The sequence below is a fragment of the Molothrus aeneus genome, chromosome 6, assembly GCF_037042795.1.
Source record: "Molothrus aeneus isolate 106 chromosome 6, BPBGC_Maene_1.0, whole genome shotgun sequence".
Taxonomy (NCBI): domain Eukaryota; kingdom Metazoa; phylum Chordata; class Aves; order Passeriformes; family Icteridae; genus Molothrus; species Molothrus aeneus.
In genome coordinates this window covers 17,164,730-17,189,097 of record NC_089651.1, presented here as the reverse complement: position 1 = coordinate 17,189,097, position 24,368 = coordinate 17,164,730, and the positions used below count along the sequence as shown (strand labels likewise).

Sequence of the window (24,368 nt, the reverse complement as noted above, 5' to 3'; positions counted from 1 at the left end):
TCAAATAGGTCTTTGTGGAAACTTCAATGGAATGGAAGGTGATGACTTTAGAACAACCAGTGGGCTGATTGAGGCTACAGGATCTGCCTTTGCTAACACGTGGAAAGCTCAGTCCACCTGCACAGACCAGGCAGAAAAGCTGGAAGACCCCTGCAGTCTCAGCATTGAAAGTGGTAAGCACATTAATAAGTCAGAGGCTTGGCTTCTGCCCGGATGAGCAGTATCTGCTGTGCATTACTGCAACAGGCCTGTAAGAGTTGTAGTGGGGCATTGAAGATTTTTTACAGGACTTTAACATTAATAATTAATATCTGCAAGTATGTATACATACAAACACTTCATCAAACTGAAGTGAAAATTTAAAGGATGATTGTAAAAGAATCCTGAGGTGGTAGAATGGGACAAACAGTCATTAATTTGTACTATCTGCAAAGACAGCTTGTTTCTCCTAGCATTATGTAGCCTTATGTTTAACTTAAATTTATGGTCCCCAAATGGAAAGAGTTGTCACAATTCCATGTGTAAAAATTGCAAAACTACTGTGCAATTTTTGATTTTATGATTGCATGTCTCTGAAGGATTAGAAGTACATGTGTGGTGATTACATGTAGTTTCTCCACTCCCCAAAATGCACACAGTTCTCTCATTTGTATTTCTGAGCTGCATTTATGTGTCAGCATAACTAGGCATGACACAAGGAAGATAAGGAAATGTGATTAATTTCTCTTTTTTTTGCAGCAAATTATGCTGAGCATTGGTGCTCTTTGCTGAGAAACCCAAAGGGTCCTTTTGCAAGATGTCACATAGCCATTGATCCTTCAGAATACTATAAGGTATTGTAATTTTGCACTCTTTTAGTACTGCATTATTTCAGATGGTTAACTGTAGGCATTTATCATTGTTTCAACATTTGAGACATCAGTGAGTAACTTGTCCATAAGAGATGCTGAAGTTTTTGCATTGACTGATTCAAGCAACATAGCATCCAAAGTATCTCATGTGATGAGATCCTTATGGGCTGCTGCTAAATAAAAATGAGCTTTTTTTATTTTGCTTTTTTACTTTTTGTGGTAACATGTTTATTGGCTTGGATATTTGGACTGAAAAGAAGACTCAAGAGTTGCAGATGTGCACAGTTTAAGTTTAGAAATATTAGTTTCTCTAAAGTGGGGGGGAAAATTCCAACCATATATTGGTTGGAATGTAACACCAAATCATTTTCATGCCAGAGTCTCCATGAATTCTTTTCCTTCGTGCTCATCTCTGTTGAGCAGTAATGGAGGCTCACCTGAGGAAAAGGAATTGTAAAACCATTGCTTATACTTGGAAGTCAGTGTGAGCTCAAATGTTGTAAAGGTCTTTGTAGACCTGGTTAATATTTTGCCTTTATTCTAGTTTTTGTGGTTCTCTGCATTTCTAATTAGTAACTGAGAAGGAATGGTATCAATATCCTTTGAAAAATGTGTTCTTAGGAGGCTGACTACTATTTAAAGGTTCAAGAGATTTGGCTTATGTTAGAATAAACATCCAAGTATTTTCATTGTGTATTAAACGAAGCAGCACTTTAACTCTCTGGTCTTTGTCCATTCCTTTCACTGTTCTCTGGTCATGGGAATTAATACAAACAACATCAGGAAAAGCTGACAGGACATTTTGTAGCAATCAAGTTGCAATTGCCTATTGATTTCCTGTGGATTTATTGACCCTTTGGTTCTTTTTTTTCAGAAATGTAAATATGACACCTGCCTCTGTGAAGACAATGAAGAATGTCTGTGTGCTGCCCTGTCCTCTTACTCAAGAGCCTGTGCTTTCAAAGGGATCATACTGGGAGGCTGGAGAAAGAGTGTTTGCAGTAAGTAATGGAACAGTAATCCCTGTGGAAATAATTAACCATAAGAAATAAGGAGGCTCTCTCTTAATTTGGTTGTTAGTGATCCATCTCACTCTTAAAGGATTTGGAGTATCTAATGTACCAAAAAGAGACAATGCTGATAATGTTTACTAATTCACATTATATTCTTCAGATGTAATTTGAAATTTTTATACGTAAAAGTAGAAAGCAATATTTTTAACTTTCATCTTCTTTTCCCAGTCTAGCTAATAGGATTCCATTTACTAATGGAATCCCAGCCATCAGGGCTTTTACTGTGCATTTGTTTATCAATGTCTTTGTTTCTGATCATGCTTGCTCTACATCAACAGTTCAGTATTTAGAGACTAGCAGTTTATGATATTGTGCTCACTATCTGATTATCAGTATGTGAAACAAATAGGGCTATGAAAGTAGAAACTATTAGTAGCAGTTAAAAATAAGTCTTCAACTGGTAAAGTTAGGTTAGTGCTACTTGTGACTTCTGATATTTTCTGATACTTTATTAAGATCTAAGGGAATGTTTTTATCACTACATTCGGCACAGCCAAAGAAACCAAAATGGAAATGTCAAGGCCAAATTGTCCATCCTGCAACCCTTACTTATCAGTTTGGTTTTTTTCCCTCCAGGCAGTGAAGCATCTTCTTGCCCAGGAAATCAAGTCTTCCTTTACAACCTTACAATGTGCCAGCAAACCTGTCGCTCCCTTGCTGATGGTGAAAAGTATTGCTTGCAAGACTTTGCTCCTGTGGATGGCTGTGGCTGCCCACCCAATACATACTTGGATAACCAGGATAACTGTGTGCCCATCTCCCAATGCCCATGTTATTACAAGGGATCATACCTGGAACCTGGGGAGTATTTCACAAAAGATGGAGAACGCTGGTATGTTTTATTTTGGCTTCTGTTTGTGGGGAAAAAGCCCTATAAAAATCACTTGTTAGGTGTAAGGTGCATAGGATTTTTGGTACTTTAATGAGTATTTGTAATGCATTTCACATCATCTTCATGCTGAGCAAAGCATTATTCTGTTGCAATGCAATTTATATTAGATATATAGTTGGTGAGAACTATCTATCTAATATATCTATATGTATTAGATATATATATATATCTAATATATATAGATATATTAGATATATAGTTCTCACCAATAGTTGAGAAGTGCTGCTTGCTTTGGAGGTATGAGTATTGGCCTTCACACATAAATGTTATTCTGAAGCTGCAGTGTTAATAAGGCTTTGTTAGGCAGAACAGTGAAAGGAAGCTAAAAGGCCAACTATGAGTTATGTTTGCTTTTCTAGCAGACATGTATTGCTTGTTTTCCACTGGAGGAAGGTCCCCTTGATATGTATTCACTTTAACATTAGCTTTTGAAAACAACATTTGTGATTCTTTTGTATTTTCCCATGGTCTCTGGCAACAGTTTGCTGCCTGAGTCATCAGTGCAAACTGTGAAATGCCTTCTTTCATCCAGCAGAAGAAGCATATAGGTCAACAAATTTGTAACATATAAATTCAATAGTCATGAAAATACACTGTGTATCCAAATGGAGGCTTTCATTTAAATTATAATTATTATGTCTTATTACTATTGAATTCCTGAGTTGTCATAGAACATAGTATTAAAGCTTAATAGAATAGCTGTCATTTCTTAAAACATAACCTTTCTGTGCATTATGCCTAAAATCTTGCTACACTTTTTCTCCAACAAAAAAATTAATGAGTGTAATTCAATAGAATTGGCCTTGAAATTCCAGTAGAAATTATGCAGGATATCTTTAATAAATACTCTCAAATTTATATAAACAAGTCCTTAGACTTAAATTGAAGATATTGAGCTTGCTTTTTTTTAAAATTTCTACTTACTTCACTTTTCTAGTGTTTGCCGAAATGCAAAGATCCAGTGCACTTCAGTGAAATTAAGAATGAGAAGTAAGTGACATTCTATAAACTAAACTAGAATAAATACATAGCCAAACTCCCAACCCAAACCTAATTCCCTTTTTGAATTCTCCATTTACTTGTTTTGCATATTTTTTTCTCTTTATGTAAAACAGTAACACATTTTCACTTTGTTTTCTCTTCAGTAAGTCTATTTTTTTCATAAGGATAGACTGAGATTTCTGTCTGAGAAACTACCACCTTTCACTAACATTTCTTTTACCTTGATTGATCTAAACCAACATTGTACCTTTCAGGTGAAAAAGAATGTTCTTCTAGCAAGATATACTTTGACTGTAATGCATTCTCGAAGTGGACTTCGCAAACACCTCTACAACTTAGCTGTCATACTCCTCAAACAGATCATGTATGTATTCAACTTTTCTTTGTATCTTGCTTTCTTTATTCTGTATTCTTTACATGACATGGTGCAGTTTATTTCTCTTTGGTTTAATCTACACTTCCCCCCCGCCCCATGATAATAATCTGTTGCCATTTTCACAATGGTTTCTCCTCTTCTCTTTACTGTATCTTCACTAGAGTCATGATTTCCAAGCAAAAAAGAATTTGAGTTCTTAGACAGTCCAAAAAGACAAGAAAAGCATTAGAAACCTAGAAAAAAAGAACCTTATAAAACTAATCAATATTAGACTGTGTGGTTCTAAATGCAGATTTTAAAGTGTGAAGAAGTGGAATTAAGATGCAGCACTTTGTCATAAGGTAACCATTTCTCCTTATATTCCTTAGTTCCAGACAGAGTGTGTCTCAGGCTGTGTGTGCCCTGAAGGTCTATTTGATGATGGCAGAGGGGGCTGTGTTGAGCAAAAAGATTGCCCATGCATTCACAACAATGAGTGGTATTCTTCTGGAGACAAGATAAAAGTGGACTGCAACACCTGGTGAGTTATAAGTGAATAGTGTCTTCTAGAATATATTCTATGCACTATATTCATAGTCATATCTAGGCTTATGTGCTACAGCAGCTGCAAAAGCTTCAAGTATCATCCTTAATTTTCAGGAATACTTATTGCTATCTCAGTAAATACAGATTCTGCTGGAAGTATGGGGGTGGTAGTTACCTCTGTTTTCAGTAGGCATCTCTCGTTGGGAAAACTCACTCATTTTTTAAAAATAAATGCTATCAAATCTAAAGATGGTAGCTCACCAGAGTGAAGATCATGTTACAGGCTTAAAAACAGGCTTATCAGTTGAAGTTGAGGCTTGGATGTTTTGAATATTATCACATTATATCAGGTAGTTGCTTGGTTTGTTCTGAAGTTTTTCAAACAGCACACTCTTGGTGAGATCTGAAAATTCAACTTCTCTGCTCTCTTCTAGCACCTGCCAGAAAGGGGTTTGGAAATGCACTGAGGACGTGTGCTATGGGACTTGTATGATATATGGAAGCGGCCATTATAACACTTTTGATGGGAAATTCTATGACTTTGATGGGAGCTGTGAATATGTGGCTACTCAGGTAATGCTCATCAGGAGGGCTGTAAAGGAATTTGATTGCCTTGAAAATCTATTTTCCTCTTTGGTTTTGTCATTCCTTATTGCCTGTCATCGTTGTTCCAAAGGGATTCACACATTCTGCCAGGATAAATTGTGTATTTTAAGTGCAGGCAATCTGTGTGAATGTGGCTTTTCTTTTTTTCAAATATGGATATCATAAATTACATGTAACATAACTATGTTACAGTGAGAGCTAATTATCATTTGTGAAATAAATCCAAATTCTAAGCTTAGAAACTTGAAACTTTTATTTAAAGATATATTCCTTACTTTTTTTTTATTGTCCCACTCTTTTTCCCAGGCTGAGACTGTGTTAACTGTTTATATGTATGCATGGAAGTATGCATATATGGCTATGCATCTGTAAAAACATGTGTGTGTAGGACCTCACATTTGAAGGAGCAGTAACTATTTATACACTGTGAAGATTTAAATTATTGCAATTCTTATGAAATTGGACTACAATGAAATATTCTACATAATTTTCTAATGTTCTTTTTTTTTTCTTTTTCAACAGGACTTCTGCGGTGACAAAAATTCCAGCGGCTCATTCAGTATCATCACAGAGAATGTCCCTTGTGGAACTACAGGAGTCACCTGCTCAAAGGCTATCAAAATGTTTCTAGGGGTGAGTGATGACAGTCAGTACATATCAGTAATCAAGTATTACTAAAAATGTAATGCTCTAAAGTCACGCCCCTAAAAGCAGATGTAACAAGCATTAGAGGCCCTATCAAATTATTCTGTAAAGGTCTAGGTTCTCAGGTGATGAAAACTCTCTCAAACAGAAGTGCTTCACCACTCCCTGCCATCTTGGAAGTCATCCCAGAGTCTGAGCTACTGGTTTCAGAATGAGTTGCATTGTTACAAGTGTCTAATATTTTGTCTCATCATAGAAATTAGTGTTACAATACTTCTCTTTTATCTTTCAGAAAACTGAACTGAAATTGGAGAACAAAGAGTACAAAGAAATTCAGCGAGATGTTGGTGATGATGTGCAGTATTGGAACAGGACAGTCGGCCTGTACCTGGTTATTGAGGCTAGTAATGGTGTGATGCTGATCTGGGACAAGAAGACTACTGTTTTCATCAAGCTGAGCCCTGATTACAAGGTTAGTGCCTGTCTGTCTTCTTCTGAAGTAGTATTCTGAATAGACAAGGAAACATAAAAGAACATAAATGTTCTTTTATTCTGACTATGTCTAATTCCTATATCCTCTGTGCACTAACGGTCAGTTTGCATTGTTATGGTCACAGCTTGCAGAAGTGCTTCTGGGGTTTCTTACAGTATATCACAATGCAGTATATCACAATGCATTGCACAGAATGCATAGGATGTTATTCCAATAGAGATAAACATCTCAGGCAATACTCTTGAGTTTCTGAGTATTGATAGCCATCATCCAGAATAATTTAGGGGATGTGGACTGACTGCACATGTGCTTGGAAACCTATGTGTAATCTCAGCCCTGTATTAAAACCAAACTCTCTATGCAATGTACGGCCATGCTTCTGGTTCCTGAAATTCAGCATCCTGAATTGAAGAATATTGAGGCATTGTACAAACAGTGACATACTATTACTTGAGGGGATTTGTGGACCTTAAATAACACCACCAAAAATTCACCATTGAGGGCAGATTGATACATTTTCTTTCAAGAAAAATGGGTCCCTGTCATTTCTTTTCCATGAATGAAGAAATGGTGATCATTATGTTAGAAACTTTTAATAAAAACAGGTTTGAGCAGAAATTTATTATCTCAGGCTTATATTAATAGGTGAGTTATGATAAATTGAGAATGGAGAATAAATAATTCTTCTCAGCTGTAAGAGGCTTGGGCATCCTTTAATGTTTCAAGTTGGATATGGAGACAGAGACATAGAAATACACTAGATATAAATTATTTCAAGGAGGGAAGACATGGCAGCTGAATAATTTGCTGAGGACAGACAAAAATTTATTTTCTGCACAAATGATTTGACAGTAAAGAAGAAAGTCATTATTTACACAGACAGTTATTTGTTGTTTTTCATGTCAATGTTTTGCTCTTACTTTGCTGGAGACTGTTTCTCATTTCCATGGTATACTTAAAAACTCAATTTTCTTTTCCAGGGCAAAGTGTGTGGTCTGTGTGGCAACTTTGATGACAAGGCAAACAATGATTTTACAACAAGGAGTGGACTGCAGGACAATAATCCTCTGAATTTTGGAAATTCCTGGAAACAATCTCCCATGTGCCCAGATGTCACACAAGAGATTAAGCCCTGTGATCTGAAACCACACCGGAAGTCTTGGGCAGAGAAAGAATGCAGCATCATCCAGAGTGAAGTCTTCGAAATTTGTCACTCCAAGGTTTGTAGAAGACAGTAGGTGATGGGACAGCATTTCTGATAATGCAAAATCAAAAAGACCATCAGAAATGAAGAGATGGTTAAATAGATTGATCTTCAGTTAAGTCTTGAGTACAGCTACAGGTGTCAGAACTTTCATGTGGCCTTAGTCAAAGCAGTCTGAGTCTCTGTGGCAATGGGACTGTGTCAGTGGTGGTGACAGCCCCAGCTGTACAAACCCATATTCATCACCACAGTTTCACTGCTACTACTCTGCAAGTTAGCTTCAAAAATGTATCCTGAACAGGCCTGTGTTGCACCATGTCTTGTTGAGAGACAGTCAGAATTACAAGTACTGAAGGACCTTACAATCATCAGATCCATCTCCTGATGGAAATTCGTACTAAACATGAAAGGTGGTTGTTGAGGAGGCTACTACTTCTTGTAGTATTCAATCCACAAAAGGATCTTTTTAGACACCACTGACATCACATAGTTTAGAGAAACAGCTGCTGGTACTATGCCTCCAAATTGTCACAGCAAACACTGTGACAGCCGACAGCTTCCAGAGTACAGTGCACAGAGAGCACTCCTCTTTATTTCTCATCTCTTTCCTTATGCATGGTAATATTAACAACAATTTGTTCTTAACTCACAGTGGAAAAGTCACAAACAATTATTAATTTAATTAATTTGTTACATATTTCCATGTGGTTTCTATGGAAAGAGGAACAGTCTATGTTTTTCCTCTTGCAGTCTCAAATAAAAAAAAAGCTTTTTAAAATGTGCATTGGATAAACTCCAAAAACTGATAGGCACAAAATTGCATGCTTCATATTTGCTGTGAATGCAGCCTTTCTGACATTGTTCACCATTTGGTTGGCAAAGCTTGCTGGAAGATAAGATTTCACTGGGATCAATTCAGCTTGGTTTTGGGACCACTAAAATGGAAATCTATTAGAAAATGTGAGCACTGCCAAGGACTCTTTGTTTTTTCAGTCATAGCAACTTATGAAGGAGCTATATTATTTTAAGTCTATTATTCCCCAAAACATATTGAGCAGCTTCAAGCCTGTAAGCGTTTGTGATTTGGTAACTCTTAGACACAGTCTCATTCCTTCCTAGCTCAATTCTCATATAACAAGAGCTCTCAAACATATTAGTTTGAAAACTAATTTGGAGATGAACTGGAGCATCATTTCTTCCCCTGACAGGTGGACCCACTTCCTTACTATGAGGCTTGTGTTCATGATGCCTGCTCCTGTGACAGTGGTGGGGACTGCGAGTGCTTCTGCTCTGCAGTTGCAGCATATGCCCAAGAGTGCATCAAGGCTGAGGCCTGTGTTTTCTGGAGAACTCCTGATATCTGCCGTGAGTAACAGATAAACACAACTGTATCTTTCTAGCTGCTGTCAGAAAGCCTGTCAAATAAATCATTAGTATTGTCACTGCAAGGTCATGCTGGCTACTTGGTGAAACCTTTTCTCAGCATATCAGGGAACAAACAGGCTAGTAAATTTGTGTATTTCAACTGTCTTCTGTTCAGCTTAGCTCTTCTCTTCTCTTCTCTTCTCTTCTCTTCTCTTCTCTTCTCTTCTCTTCTCTTCTCTTCTCTTCTCTTCTCTTCTCTTCTCTTCTCTTCTCTTCTCTTCTCTTCTCTTCTCTTCCTCTTCTCTTCCAGTTGTTCAAATTACTCAGAATTTGATTTTAGAAAAAAGTATATAGCACTCCCATGCTGTAGCCCTGAACCTAATCAGTGTTATATCCATTAGTGGCGCTAGTACTCATACCAGTACATCACAAATTAATGTAAAATAGTATTTAAATTAATATTACCCAAAAAGTGCTCAAATCAAAATTTTGAGATTCTAAGTAGTGGAAATATATAATTTTTAAATTTAAAAAAATCATTCAGATTAAGAATTTGGACTAATTGGAGCTTTTAAGTGTAAGAATCCAGTGAAACAAAAATTGCAAGTTTAATTCAGCTCTGATATATAAGTTAATAAAAACTCCTTCCTCTGTCTCTAGTCATCTAAGCTGAATTTAAGTTGTATTCATAGTGGCTCATATGCTTCCTCTTGGACTTTCAGCCTGTGTGATGCAGCAAGATGGAACTATTTTGTATGAAATTGAAAAATATTTAGGAGTTTGCTAGTAGCTACGGAAGAAAAATACTGTCAGAACTATACCTTTAATTTTAAATGAAACTAATTTTTAAAAATAGTTTTTCTTTATGATTTGAAGCATTTTTACCCAATAGCCTGAATATTTAAAATTTCAGTCTTGGGCACCAGTGTTTTGATGTATCTTAAATTTAAGGAGAGTAGCAGAAAGTCCAGATCTTTTACCTCAAGAGAAATTTGGCCAGCTTAATTTGTAGATTGATATAGCTTGTACCTTTAAAGGCCTGCTCAGAAGTGCATTCTGTTAACCTTGTTTTTAATCAGCTTCTCTCTTTTCTCATCAGCGATATTCTGTGACTACTACAATCCTCGCAATGAGTGTGACTGGCACTATGAGCCTTGTGGCAGTAATATCACAACCTGCAGGATGATCAATAATGTCAGCACCAACTTTACAGTACCATTACTGGAAGGTAATAAATTCCTTGCCACTTTATATTGTGTTTTGTATAACTTTGTTCAGATATCTTTTAATAATTATGGGCTAGTCAGTCAACTTGATGAGATGTTCCTAAATCTACTATGTTGAGTTTGCCTCCAGTCTTACATAAATGTTTCCTATAATGTAATGTATTATTTATTAACATCAATGGGTGATAGTTACATTGCTGTCAGCCACAAAACTAGTTCTCTGCTTGGATAATATCCTGAAACATGCATTATTATTACATCATGGTTATTTTGAATCCCATGCGAAAGTATTTTAAAAGCAGGAAAATCTTTGATATGACAAAGAAGCAAGTCACTGATAGTTGGGTATTTTTAACCTTATCATTTTTTATGTATCAGATCTTGCCTTTACTAGATTAGTCTGCAACATTCACCTACCTTTACACTGGAAAATATCTTTCATAGCAGACACACTGATGCTGCTTTATATTGGATTCATACTGAAGATTCTATTTCCTTTGCAGATGAGATATTAGTGGGTGACAGTCCTTGTGGTTGATAATGGAACAGGAATTTCACATTAAAAGGATTGCAATGATCCAAGAATGTGAAAGACTTAGCAAGTATCTCCTGGTTTACTACATGGTGAAGCTGGAGAAAGAAGCTGTATTTTTAGCCATAAAGTCTTTTTGGTCTGTACTGGAAGCAGTTATCTCCAGTTTAGGGATTGGCAAGAAATGCCTTGAATTTGACTTTGCTTTGAACTGCTAGTAAAAAAATTGAAAGAAAAAAATCAAACAAATGAAAACTCAAGAGAAACAGAACAAACCAAACTGAACAAAACCAAACAAAGCAAAACAGAAAAAAAAACCCTCAAAAAACAAAAAACCCAAAAAACACACCAAAAAACCCTACCAAAAAATCAACTAAAATCCCCAACCAAAATATTTTTTAAAAACCCAAGAAGCCTCTGTATTTTAAAATAAATTATCTTATATTCTTAGATGGATAAGATTTGGGAAGTGTCAGAAGGCAGATTATTATATATCCAATTATATTTCTGAATTATTTTTGTTGCTTAATTTCAATAGAAATTTAGAGCACACCTATTTTTGTTAGGACATCTTAAGTACAGTCTGTCAGTATAAAGTGACTTTTAAGTACCAGCTAATTACATGGTGCTTCAGTTTAAAGTCTATTTAGAACTTCAGTACAGTAAAAAGAGAACTTCATGTCATTAATAATTGGACTTAATAAGTGGTTATTTGGAGGAAGGAAATATCATAATAATAGTAATAACAACAGAATAATATTTTAAAGTGTATTTACATGAAAAATTGAATGACAATTGACAGTCAATTAATTCCTTGCAGTAAAGTTTGGATCACTGCCTGTGGGTAAAGAAAAACACAGATAAATTATCTGCTTGAGGTAGAGATACCTGGTGTATTCTAGGCATATAAACAAGGCCTAATGTTCCAAGAAATGTAGTGGAAAACCTGTTTGTTAGTGAATCTGCTTCCATATTCCGCACAAAAGTATTATTGATATCGTGATCTATACAAAAATTGGGGTGTTTCTTTGTCTAAAAACTACTAGTTGCCCATAGAAATGAGTATGTATTAGGGGTTTCTCCAAGGTATTGAACTAAGAAAAAGAAACTTTACTAGTTTTCATAAAAAAACTTCTTACTTAATCCTCCTCACACCAGTATTATCAATGAGAACTGTTGAAGTCTTTTGGAAAGACTAATTGTCCACAGCTTGATTTGAATGGGAAGTTTTAGATTTCTTTCACTATGCTTGATTCAGTGAGAATAGTTTACCTTCAGAAGGTACAAAAGTAACTTTTTGTACTTTTTCTTCCCCCTTATTCTGTTCTACCTGTCATCAAAAGGTTGCTACCCCAGATGCCCTAACAACAAGCCTATTTATAATGAAGAGACAAAGCAATGTGTGACTGAAGATCAATGTGGATGTTATCTCGAGGATGGAACCCATGTAACCCCTGGACAACAAGTACCCACAGAAGACAACTGTACAATATGGTATATAAAAATTACTTGCAGTAATTCAGGAAATAATTAGTGTATGCAGAGTCCTTAATTTACTTTACTGGGCCTCAAACAAATAGAGATGCAACTTCAGCTGAAGAGCTGATATATTCTTGCATTTCATAATTTTCCAAACCCATAATAATCCATATTTTAGGTTGGTAGTGTTATTATAATAAATGTATTAGCAAATTCAGTAATTATACCTGTCAACTGTCATAAATTATATAATGAAACCTCAATGAACATCTAAAACAACCTTTCAATTCTCACTACTTTTTGGGAAGAGAGGCTACTCTGCCTTGCATTCTCACTTAAAAGTGGGACTTCAAAATCACTGTAGTCTGAAATACTCTTGCCCTGAAAGAGATAGTTGAGTCCTAACTCTTCATGCTTAGTGTTAGCAATGACAGCACTTACACCTCTGGCTCCACTTGGTGACCAGAGAATAATCTGATCTAGCTGAAAGTTCACTTTGCAAAACAGTTCTACTGTTATTGCAGTATTGCAACTCGCAATTGAACTGAAAGTGGTGACTTAGTTTGAAAGAAAAATGGTAGGCAATACTACAAAATATACCCAGAAAAATATGCAGTAGTGTGAATGGAGATCAAGTGACAAATATCTGTGTTTCTGTGCTCTTGATTCTGCTAATAGGTGCAATAAAACATCAGCAACATTTTAATTTTTGAAAATTTTTCTTTTAGTATCTGTGTCCCGTCAGGATCCATAGAATGTAAACCAGTCCCAGGTAAATAACATTTGGTTTTTTCGGGAAACAAAAAGAAACGCAAATGCACAGAACTGCTCTGTCTGACTTTACAAAGGCTTAGTATTGATTTAGAATAATTCTTTCCAGTGCTAGTGAAAGTTGTGACTAAAGAAAATTTGGCAGCACTTTTTTTGAACTTTGCTGTTAATACTTCTGCTTAAACCCTTTTCTCATGCCCTTTTGGTCTTTCTCCCCACGTCCCACATCCAAACTAATGGATTTCACTACAAGTTAGCACTTTCTGAACATGTAGTTATTAATATAAAACTGTCAGACAGTAAATTTCAATTATTATTTCTCTTAGAACATTTTAAAACCTACTTTCTAAGTCTGTACCACCAGGCATTTTATTCAGGACTTGATTAAATATGTTCTAACATTGCTTTAAATGTAAAGATAAATTAGCACAATATAGTAGATCTAAGCTCCAGGAACAGGAGCTGAAAAACATGCATGACTCACGTAAATGCTATCTTGTCCATAAGTATTTTGCCTCTGCCTCTTACATGGTAGTAGAAAAATTGCACAGTAAAGCTCTTTCTTGCAGGATGTCCTTGTGTCATCAATGGAACGAGTTATGAAGAGGGTGCTACTGTGGGAGTTGTACAGGACGGTGACACATGTATAAGATACATTTGTGCAGAAAATGGCTCTGTAGTTCCTGGTGAAGTCTATCCCTGTCCAACATCTTCGCCTACAACCATTTCAACCTTCTCCCCTCACAGTACTCTTACCACCACCACCACAGGTAAATCATCAATACAGATGTGATCTAAAAATTGTTTCCTTTAAGGAAAATATTTTAAATATAGAATGTACAATTATATGGAATTATAGTTGACATAGATAGAGCAATATTTATGGGTTGTTTTATCACACCACACTAAGAAAGACTTTTAGCATTTTGAGTTGATTTATTTCTCATGAAAGAAATTTTAAGTATAAATGTATAGGGTGCCTTCCTATTTTTGAAAAAAAAAAAGTTAGCTTTTCAATATCCTAATGGGATAGTAGAAATAATGTTAGGAGTGTCAGCAAAAAAAATACTATTATGTTTCTTTTGAAATGATAATCTCTTTTTGTTCTATTTCAGTTTCCACTACAAGCCGTCCAGTCACTACAAGTAAGTTATAAATACAAAACAATGTTGTTAAAAATGTCAAAGGAATATTTAAAGGAAGAGTAAATTAAAGGCAATCAGTACAGAAGAAAATATATTTTAAACAAAAAATGAATAATTTTTTTTTGTAATTTCAAAAGTGCTGTTAGTATATAGGTCCTTCCAGAGAAGAAGGACCTTTAAAGGCTTCAGCTTGGTGATTTTATCTTGATGCAAAACTTCCAGTTTAAAGACCTTGTAATACAGAACCAATTTTAGAACTCTTTTATTTGGAAAGATTACAAATTGCAATGCAGTCCTCTAGTCCTTAATGGAAGAAAATAAAAAATGGATCTTCTTAGGATGTTATCTGTAAAGTCTGAAACCTTTGTCTTTTCTTGCAGCTCCATGCATAGTCACAGAACTAATCTGTGATTGGACTGAGTGGTTTGATGTTAGTAAACCTGAAGAAGGTGGTGGTGACTACGAAACATATGATGAAATAAGAAAACATGGAAACAAAATATGTACAGCTCCTGAAAAAATTGAATGCAGGGCTAAGGATAAACCTGATGTGAGCTTGGAAGAACTTGGTCAGAAAGTAGAGTGCAATGTTACATATGGGCTAATCTGTAAAAATGATGAGCAAGATGTAACTATGTGGCCACTTTGCTATAATTATGAAATCAGAGTAAACTGTTGTGAGTGGCAAGAAATTCCTTGTGAGCATACAACTACACCTACTATACCTTCAACTTCAACCACCACCCAGACAACAATACCCAGCACCACTACAACCAGGACTTCAACAGAAACTACCACCAGGCCCATAGACATCCATTCCACAATATGTGAGTATACACCATCAGTCCTCACTCCATTAACTTCAACAACTCCAGGTATTTAACCAAAAAATACTCCATGATCTTTGCCTTTGGAGAAATATAGGGCTGTTGGCTACTAAAGGCAGGTCACAATCCTAGAAAATGTTGATCTGCAAGGAAGTCTTAGGAGAGTTTGGACTTTTAAGTTTCTGCTGGAGACAACAAACAATATTGTTGTGTGAGAAAAGAGTAGGCCATGCTTCTAACTCCTGTTGCTTGCTAGAGGCATTATCTGGGTGGGGTTGCACAGGCTTCATTCTTCAGGCTGACATGGTCTTGCTGATTTTGTGAGAAACACTTTCCAGCAGTATGCCTTTCTGGGGCCAGAAAGGGAGGGCTGGTGCTAGGGACCTTTGCAGTGCTAAGGGTGAGCTGACCTCTCTAGCTCTGTGGCAACTGCCTCATGCACAGCTTCTGTTCAGTTCACATTGAGTCCCACTCATGCCTCTGTACCTTTGTTTTCTCTGTCCCTGTTCTTTCCAACAGCCCCATCTCCATCCACACCAAGCACACCACAATCAACAACCATTACCTCGCCGCCGGAGACTCTCACCACCACCACCAGCACCCCGACAACAACAACCACTACTACTGGATCAACAATGCCCACCTCAACTACTTCAAGCACATCCTCACCAACACCAACATACACCACCACCACACCAACTCCAGGTACTTCTCTGGACTGTTCTCTGATGTGTTCCTTTGCTATGGGAGAAATGAAGTTGCCTTGGCCCCTCCTTTAGTGTGTCTCCATGGGACTGCAGATTGGAGGAATTTCTGTTCATCCCCTCAAGTGCCCTGTGCCCTGCGCTCAAAGCTGGCCTTTTGGCCAGCTGGTTAAGAAAAACAAGGATTTAGGGGTTCTAGGGTGAAGGTCTTGGCTTCTCTGACTCAAAATGCTGGTGCCCAGCTTAGACAGATGCTGAACTGATGGAAATTTTTGATTTTCCTGCTGTTGGACCTTGTCCTTCAACTGGCCAGAATGTAGTCACTGGACCCACACATGGAGGGCAATTGGAGTGGGACTTTAGCCTGCAACACTGTCATTCTAGGAACAGCTGGGCAGACTTTCTTCCCTTGCTCCTCTTCCTTTGGCATGTCAGTAAAAGTGGATGACAATGGTTCTAGATCTTAGAAGCAAGGATTACACTGGGACACTTTTGGAAACTTACCCACAAAAATGCCACTTCCTGTGAACTGTAGCCTTTTGCTGATGACATCTGCTAGAACTCTGGGAAGCTCTTCATCAGGCTGACATTCCACCAGAGGGAAATTTCATGACAGTCAGGCAGGAACTTATTCCTCTTCACTCTACCATCTCTGACAATGAATTCACCACACAGCTCTTACTGCAAGGATTTGCAAGGTGCTCAGGAAGTGAGGCAGAGGTAGAAAGTGACAGCAACATAAAAAGGCATTACTCCTCATCGCTTACCTATTGGTAGGCTTCTGTGATTTGGTGAGAAGCAGCTTCCAGCATCATCCCGAATCTCCTAGCTAGGAAAGGAGGGCCATCATGCTTTCTGTGCATGCATGTAAAGGATTCTTCACTTTGAGGCCAGAAAGGAAGGATTGCTGCTAGGGATCTTTGTTGTTCTAAGCGTGGCCTGACATGTCTAGGTCTGTGGCAACTGCCTCATGCACGGATTCTGTTCAGTTCATACTGAGTCCCACTGATGTCTTTGTGCCTTTGTCTGTTTTCTCTGTCCCTGCTGTTTCCAACAGGCACAACAAGCACAGCATCCCCTACATCGGAATGGACAACCACTTCCACGTCCCTGCAGACTCTCACCAGCACCACGACCACCACCCCTACCAGCACCAGCACCAGCACCACCACCAGCAGAGCGCCGACGACAACAACAACAACAACAACAACAACTGGTACACCAACCATCCGAACTCCTGCACGTATGTTCCAAAACCAAATAATTCCCACCAAAAGCCCTGTGCCTCCAACTACAGTACAAACAAATAATTCTCTGGCTCTGTTGTTGTTTCTGGCCTTGCTATGGGAGTAGGGAAGATCCATGAGCACCTCCATATGTGGCTCAGGAAGGGATCAGGGATGGGTGTAATTTCTGGGCAACCTGTGGCTAAACCTGGCCCTTGTTTTGGCCGTTTGAAAGGAGCAAGGATTTAGGGGACCTTGGGAGAAGGTCTTGTCTTCCCTGCCTCAACAATGCTCCAAGGAGGTATTTCATACTTGTGCCCAGATTAGACAGATACTGAAGTGATGGGAATGTTGCTTTTGCTGCTATTGGACCTTGTCCTTCAGCTGTCCAGAATGTAGTCTCTGGACCCAAGGTGTGCAGTTGGAGTGGGGCTAAAGTTTGTGGCAGTGGCATTTCAGGCTTTGTTTGGGCACAGCTGTGCAGACTTAGTTGCCTTTCTCTCCTGTTTTGTTTCTGTGGCCATTGCTGCTACTTTCCAGCTGTTTGGGCTGTAGGGTGCTTCCATGGCTTTAGCTGGCAGAGTTTGGGGATTGGTTTCAGAGCTGAGATTGCCACTTTTGACAGACACAGGCTCTGGGCAGCTGGATTCTACCAGCGTACCTGTTGGTGCTTGTCTCCAGCAATCTGTGTGCTATTGGGAGGCGCTGGGAAGCACTGGGAAGCAGCTGAGGCTTTGTCAGCAGCATGTGTCCTGTGCCTGCTCTCCCTGTCGTCAGTTGCTTTCCCAGTGGTTAGTTTCTCCATGAGATATTGAGGTGATGTGCGTGGGCCAAGAAGCTGAGAGAGTGGCAGGAGTCTCTGCTTAGTCCCACACTCTGCCTCCTGTATGGGCCTTAGGTGTGTGGTTTTTTGCAGATGAGAGTCCATACAAAGCAGTGTGCCCCACAGCTGGGGCACACACGCATAACTCATGAGTGCCTGTGTCCTGATTTGGGCCAGGAGTGGTTTTTAGGGCCAAGAAGGGAGGCCTGGCCACACCACTGAGCTTTCTTATGGCCAGTGTTGGCTGAGTGCAGTAGCAGCCTGAGGGGCACCACTGAGTGCAGGGGATGCCCAGAGCACCACCTGTGTGTGAGCTGGTGCCCTGCATTGTTGTCTCTCCCCTGTCTGTTTCTGACTGTCTGCCTTGTTGTCTCCTCTCAGCGTGTGAGTGCATCTGGACAGACTGGATCGATGTGACTTACCCAGATGGTTCTGACAGGAATGGTGGTGACTACGAAACCTTTGAGAACATTTACAAGAAATACCCCTCCTGGGAGTGTGCAAAAGTTGAGAATATTTCATGCCGAGCAGAGAAATTCCCTAGCTATTCCATTGCAGATTTAGGGCAGAAAGTGGAATGTAATGTTAACGTAGGGCTCATCTGTAACAATAAAGATCAGCAGATAGGAGGTATAATACCAATGCCAGTCTGCCTCAACTACGAGATCAGTGTCTGCTGCACCCCCAACAAACCAGAGTGTCTTCCAATTCCAAGCACCGCCAGCACCACAACTTCCACAGCTTCCCCCACAACGAGCAGTGTGTCCCCTCCAGTATCAACCACCGCTCCAACGTCAACAACAGTGGAGACTCACACCACCACCACCACCACCACCACAATGCCCCCCAGCAGCACCACCACTAGTGGCAGCACCTCACAGACAACAACAACTGCTCCTGTCTCAACAACACCGGTTTCAACTACTTCAAGCATATCCACGCCCACACCAACATACACCACCACCACCAAATCAACTCCAGGTACTTCTCTGACCTGTGCTCTCATGTGTTTCCTTGCTGTGGGGAACTGAAGGTCTGTGAGCACCTCCATTTGTGCCTCTCTCTGGGATCTGAGATTGAACTAATTGTTCTGTACCCCCTGAAATGGCCTTTGCCCAAAGGTGGCCCTTGGGCTGGTTGTTTCAGAAGAAGCAGGAATATAGGTCTCTATGTCCTCCTTTCCTGTGGAGAACTTGATCCTCTTTTTACTGTGCATACGTCCTTCCCTGACCATAGATTCCCATCTCAGCTCTTACTCCATGAGTTTAGTGAGGTGTTCAGGTAATGAGGTAGAGATGGAAAGTCCCCAGTAGATGAAAAGCATTACTCTTCCTCCTCTCTTCCCTATAGGTAGATCTCTCTGATTTTGTGAGAACTGCCTTCTAGCACTATCCGCAGTCTCCTTGCTAGGAGAGGAGGGCTGTGACCTTGTGTGTGCATGGATGTCAAGGATTCTGCTTTTTATGGCCAGAACAGGAGGGCTGGCTCTGGGGACCTTTGTTGTTCTAAGGGTGGGCTGCCCTGTCTATTTCTGTGGCTGCTGCTTGATGTGCAGCTTCTGTTGAGTTCACAGTGAGTCCTACTGATGCCTTTGTACCTTTGTCTGTTTTCTCTGTCCCTGCTGTTTCTAACAGGCACACCTCCATCCACACCAAGCACACCACAATCGACAACCCCTACCTCGCCGCCGGAGACTCTCACCACCACCACCAGCCCTCCAAGCACAACCACAACCTCAACCACAGCAACAACACCAACAACAACGGTTACTGGATCTTCAACAACCGTCTCAACTCCTGGAAGTATGTTCCCAGCAGTAGTAATTCCCACCAAATTCCTCTGCATCTAACTGCACAACCAACCAATAATTATCTGCTTCTTCTGTCATTTCTGACTTTGTACTGGGAGTACTGAAGGTCTGAGAGTAGCTCCATTTGTGGCTCTGGATGGGATTGGGGATGGGTATAACTTCTGGACATCCTAGGAAATGTCATGTTCCCAAGGCCAGCCTTTTGTTCTGGCTGGTTCAGAATGAACAATTATTTAGGGATCCTGGGGAATCGGTTTTTGCTTCCCTGACTCAGCAGTGTTCCCAGGAGGTATTCCATCCTGGTGCCTCATCTTGTACAGATTCTGAAGTAATGGAAAGCTTGTTTTTACCCCTGTTGGTCCTAATCCTTCAGCTGGCAAGAATGTAGTCACTGGACCCATGGAGTGCCAGTGGAGTGGGACTTGGTCTTGTGACACTTGCATTTCAGGCTCTGTTTGGGCACAGCTGTGTGTAGTTTCCCACCTTTCTACTCCTCCCTTACCCTCTACTGTTAATGGTGTTCAGCTACTCTAGGTGTAAGAAGGAAGGATTCTTCTGCCAGGCTTTTGGGAACAGTTTCAGTCTGCATACTACCCTTTGCTGTGAGCTGTGGTCTTTGGCTGACCAGATCCACTAGTACACTGGGGAGCCCTTAATCAGGCTGACACTGGAAAATCACATGACAAACGGGCAGCAAGATATTCCTGTGCATGCTTCCTTCCCCTTACCACATGTTCCCATCTCAGGTCTTGCTCCAGTGTTTAATGAGCTGTTCAGGTAATGAGGCAGAGCTAGAAAGCTCCAGCAAGTTTGAAAGCATTACGGCTCTTCATTTCTTACCTATTGGTAGGCCATTCTCATGTTGTAAGAAGCACCTTCCAGCACCATTCCCAGTCTCCTAGCTAGGAGAGGAGGGCCTGGATGGATGTCAAGGATTCTGCTTTCTATGGCCAGAACACGAGGGCTGGCTCTGGAGTCCTTTGTTGTTCTAAGGGTGGGCTGCCCTGTCTATGTCTGTGGGCACTGTCTGTGGCTGATGTGCAGCTTCTGTTGAGTTGACATTGAGTCCCACTGATGCCTTTGTGCCTTTGTCTGTTTTCTCTGTCCCTGCTGTTTCTAACAGGCACACCTCCATCCACACCAAGCACAGTGTCCACCACACCACAACCAACAACCCCTACCTCGCCGCCGGAGACTCTCACCACCACTGCCAGCACCACAATGGCCCCCAGCAGCACCACCAGCATCAGCACCCCGAGCACGACAACTGTTACTGTATCATCAACACCCACCTCAACTACTCCAAGCACATCCACGCCCACACCAACATATACCACCACCACACCAACTCCAGGTACTTTTACATTTTGTGCTCTCACATGTTCCCCCGTTGTTGGAGTAATGAATGTTCGTAAGCACCTCTTTCTGTCCCTGTACGGGATCAGAGAGGGGTATAATTCCCAGGTAGTCCAGGAAATGGGCTGTTCCAAGCATGGTCTTTTGGGCTCACTGTTTCATAAGGAATAAGAATTCAGGGGTCATTGGAAGATTGTCTTGGCTTCCCTGACTCAACAGGGCTCCAAGATGTTGTTTCACACTGGTGAAACAGCTTAGCGAGATGTTAAACTGATGAGAAATGTTGCTTTTGCTGGTTTTGGGCCATCCTTCTGCTGGCCAGAATGGAATCACTGGATCTATGGAGCTCAATTGGAGTAGGGCTTCATCTAGTGGCAGTAGCATATCAGGCTCTGTTTGGGCACCGCTGTGCCAAGTTTTTTCCCCTTTTGCTTTCTCCTTTGTTCTGTCAGTGCTAACAGTTGTCAGTTGTAATAGATGTTGGAAGGAAGGATTCCCCTGCCAGAGTTTTGAGAACAATTTCTCTCTGCGGACTGCCCCTTGTTGTGAACTGTGGCCTTTGATGAGATTCACTAGTGCCCAGGGAAGTCATTCATCAGGCCTTCATAGCACCACAGGGATATCACATGATGATCAGGCAGGAATATATTCACAGAATCAGTTGGGTTGGAAAAGATCTCTGAGATCATCATGTCCAACCTTTGCCTGAACACCACAATGTCACCTAGATGATGGCACTAAGTGCCACATTCACTTTTGTCTTAAAAGCCAACAGACACTGTGGCTCTGCCTCCTCCTTGGTTAGTCCATTGCAGTGTCTAATCATTTGTTCTCTGGAGAAATTCATCCTGACATCCAACTTAAACCTCCCCCAGCAAAACTGCCTCATGCACAGCTTCTGTTGAGTTGACATTGAGCCCCACTGATGCCTTTGTGCCTTTGTCTGTTTTATCTGACCCTGCTGTTCTTAACAGGCACAGAGAGCACATCCACACTGAGCACACCAAAATCGACAACCCCTACCTCGCCGCCGGAGACTCTCACCACCACCACCAGCCCTCCGAGCACCACAACCACTGTTCCTGGATCAACCACAACCATCTCAACTCCTCTAAGTATGTTCCCAAAAGCAATAATTCTCACCAAAACCCCTCTGCCCCCAGGAACAGAATCAACAAAAAATTCTCTGGTTCTGTTGTCATGTCTGGCCTTGCTGTGGGAGTAGTGAAAGTCCATGAAGCACCTCCATATGTGGCTCTAGATGGGATCAGGGATGGGTGTACTTCTGGGAGTCCTGGGAAAAGTCCTGTGGCCAAATCTGGCCCTTGGGCTGGCTATTTCATAAAGAACAAGGATTTAGGGGTTCTTGGGGAAGGTTTTATCTTTCCTGACTCAACAGGGCTTCAAGATGGTATTTCATGTTGGTGCCCAGCTTAGACAGATGCTGAACCAATGGGTAACATTGCTTTTGCAGCTGTTGGATCGTGTCCTTCAGCTGGCCAGAATGTAGTCACTGGACCTGTGGAGTGCAATTGGAGTGGGACTTGGTCTTGTGGAAGTGCATTTCAGGCTGTGTTTGGATTCAGCCATTTCTCCTCCCCCTATGCCCCCTGTGTGTTAATTGTTGTCAGCTGTTAAACATGTAAGAAGGAATGGTTCTCCTGCCAACTTCATAGGGAATAGTTTCACTCTGCAGACTGCCTCTTGCCAAAGATTACTTTTGATCTTTTGCTATCACCTCACCTGGTGAGATCCACTAGTGCCCAGGGAAGCCCTGCATCAGGCTGACATTGAAATACAGGGGGAATCACATGCCAGTCAGGCACAAATATACTCCTGGGAATACTTCCTTCCCAGCTTCCCCTCTTATCTCCTAGTCCATGAATTAGTGAGGTGTTCCAGTAATGAGGCAGAGATAGAAAGCTCCAGCCAGATCCAAAGCATTGCTCCTCCTCGCCTATTGGTTGGTCTTTCTGATTTTGTGACAAGCACCTTCCAAGCACCATCTTTAATCTCTTCACTCGGAGAGGAGGGCCATGATGCTCTCTGTGCATGGATGTCAAGGATTCTGCTTTCTATGGCCTGAAAGGAAGGGCTGATTCTGGGGACCTTTGTTGTGCTAAGGGTGGGCTGACTCTCTAGCTCTGTGCCAGCTGCTTCATGTGCAGCTTCTGTTGAGTTTCTGTTGAGTCCCACTGATGTCTTTGTGTCTTTGTCTGTTTTCTCTGTCTCTGATGTTTCTAACAGCCCCACCTACGAAGACACCAGGCCCACCACATACACCAAGTACTCCCACTCCAACAGCATCTGAAACTCCCATCATCACTTCCAGCACCACGATGCCCCCCAGCAGCACCACCAGCATCAGCACCCCCAAGACAACAACAACAACTGTTACAGGCTCATCAACAACCTTCTCAACTACTTCAAGCACATCTACATCGGAATGGACAACCACTTCCACGTCCCTGCAGACTCTCACCAGCACCACGACCACCACCCCTACCAGCACCAGCACCAGCACCACCACCAGCAGAGCGCCGACGACAACAACAACAACAACAACAACAACTGGTACACCAACCATCCGAACTCCTGCACGTATGTTCCAAAACCAAATAATTCCCACCAAAAGCCCTGTGCCTCCAACTACAGTACAAACAAATAATTCTCTGGCTCTGTTGTTGTTTCTGGCCTTGCTATGGGAGTAGGGAAGATCCATGAGCACCTCCATATGTGGCTCAGGAAGGGATCAGGGATGGGTGTAATTTCTGGGCAACCTGTGGCTAAACCTGGCCCTTGTTTTGGCCGTTTGAAAGGAGCAAGGATTTAGGGGACCTTGGGAGAAGGTCTTGTCTTCCCTGCCTCAACAATGCTCCAAGGAGGTATTTCATACTTGTGCCCAGATTAGACAGATACTGAAGTGATGGGAATGTTGCTTTTGCTGCTATTGGACCTTGTCCTTCAGCTGTCCAGAATGTAGTCTCTGGACCCAAGGTGTGCAGTTGGAGTGGGGCTAAAGTTTGTGGCAGTGGCATTTCAGGCTTTGTTTGGGCACAGCTGTGCAGACTTAGTTGCCTTTCTCTCCTGTTTTGTTTCTGTGGCCATTGCTGCTACTTTCCAGCTGTTTGGGCTGTAGGGTGCTTCCATGGCTTTAGCTGGCAGAGTTTGGGGATTGGTTTCAGAGCTGAGATTGCCACTTTTGACAGACACAGGCTCTGGGCAGCTGGATTCTACCAGCGTACCTGTTGGTGCTTGTCTCCAGCAATCTGTGTGCTATTGGGAGGCGCTGGGAAGCACTGGGAAGCAGCTGAGGCTTTGTCAGCAGCATGTGTCCTGTGCCTGCTCTCCCTGTCGTCAGTTGCTTTCCCAGTGGTTAGTTTCTCCATGAGATATTGAGGTGATGTGCGTGGGCCAAGAAGCTGAGAGAGTGGCAG

The 24,368-nt window shown here is 40.9% G+C and overlaps 1 protein-coding gene across 1 annotated transcript in view; it reads left to right on the top strand.

Annotated features, from left to right (window-relative positions):
* MUC2 (mucin 2, oligomeric mucus/gel-forming) overlaps positions 1–24,368 on the top strand; it is a 56,092-nt gene that overhangs the window by 10,156 nt on the left and 21,568 nt on the right. Inside the window, exons 13-37 of the mRNA XM_066552530.1 lie at positions 9–173; positions 739–833; positions 1,726–1,856; positions 2,505–2,756; positions 3,754–3,806; positions 4,073–4,182; positions 4,563–4,714; positions 5,154–5,292; positions 5,848–5,958; positions 6,263–6,442; positions 7,444–7,683; positions 8,876–9,032; positions 10,132–10,260; positions 12,134–12,284; positions 12,998–13,041; positions 13,610–13,810; positions 14,156–14,185; positions 14,566–15,060; positions 15,532–15,717; positions 16,774–16,959; positions 18,147–18,746; positions 19,400–19,567; positions 20,699–20,929; positions 21,906–22,046; positions 23,179–23,532. Coding sequence (XP_066408627.1) covers positions 9–173; positions 739–833; positions 1,726–1,856; positions 2,505–2,756; positions 3,754–3,806; positions 4,073–4,182; positions 4,563–4,714; positions 5,154–5,292; positions 5,848–5,958; positions 6,263–6,442; positions 7,444–7,683; positions 8,876–9,032; positions 10,132–10,260; positions 12,134–12,284; positions 12,998–13,041; positions 13,610–13,810; positions 14,156–14,185; positions 14,566–15,060; positions 15,532–15,717; positions 16,774–16,959; positions 18,147–18,746; positions 19,400–19,567; positions 20,699–20,929; positions 21,906–22,046; positions 23,179–23,532 — 4,701 coding nt within the window. The remainder of the gene's footprint in view (positions 1–8; positions 174–738; positions 834–1,725; positions 1,857–2,504; positions 2,757–3,753; positions 3,807–4,072; positions 4,183–4,562; positions 4,715–5,153; positions 5,293–5,847; positions 5,959–6,262; positions 6,443–7,443; positions 7,684–8,875; positions 9,033–10,131; positions 10,261–12,133; positions 12,285–12,997; positions 13,042–13,609; positions 13,811–14,155; positions 14,186–14,565; positions 15,061–15,531; positions 15,718–16,773; positions 16,960–18,146; positions 18,747–19,399; positions 19,568–20,698; positions 20,930–21,905; positions 22,047–23,178; positions 23,533–24,368) is intronic.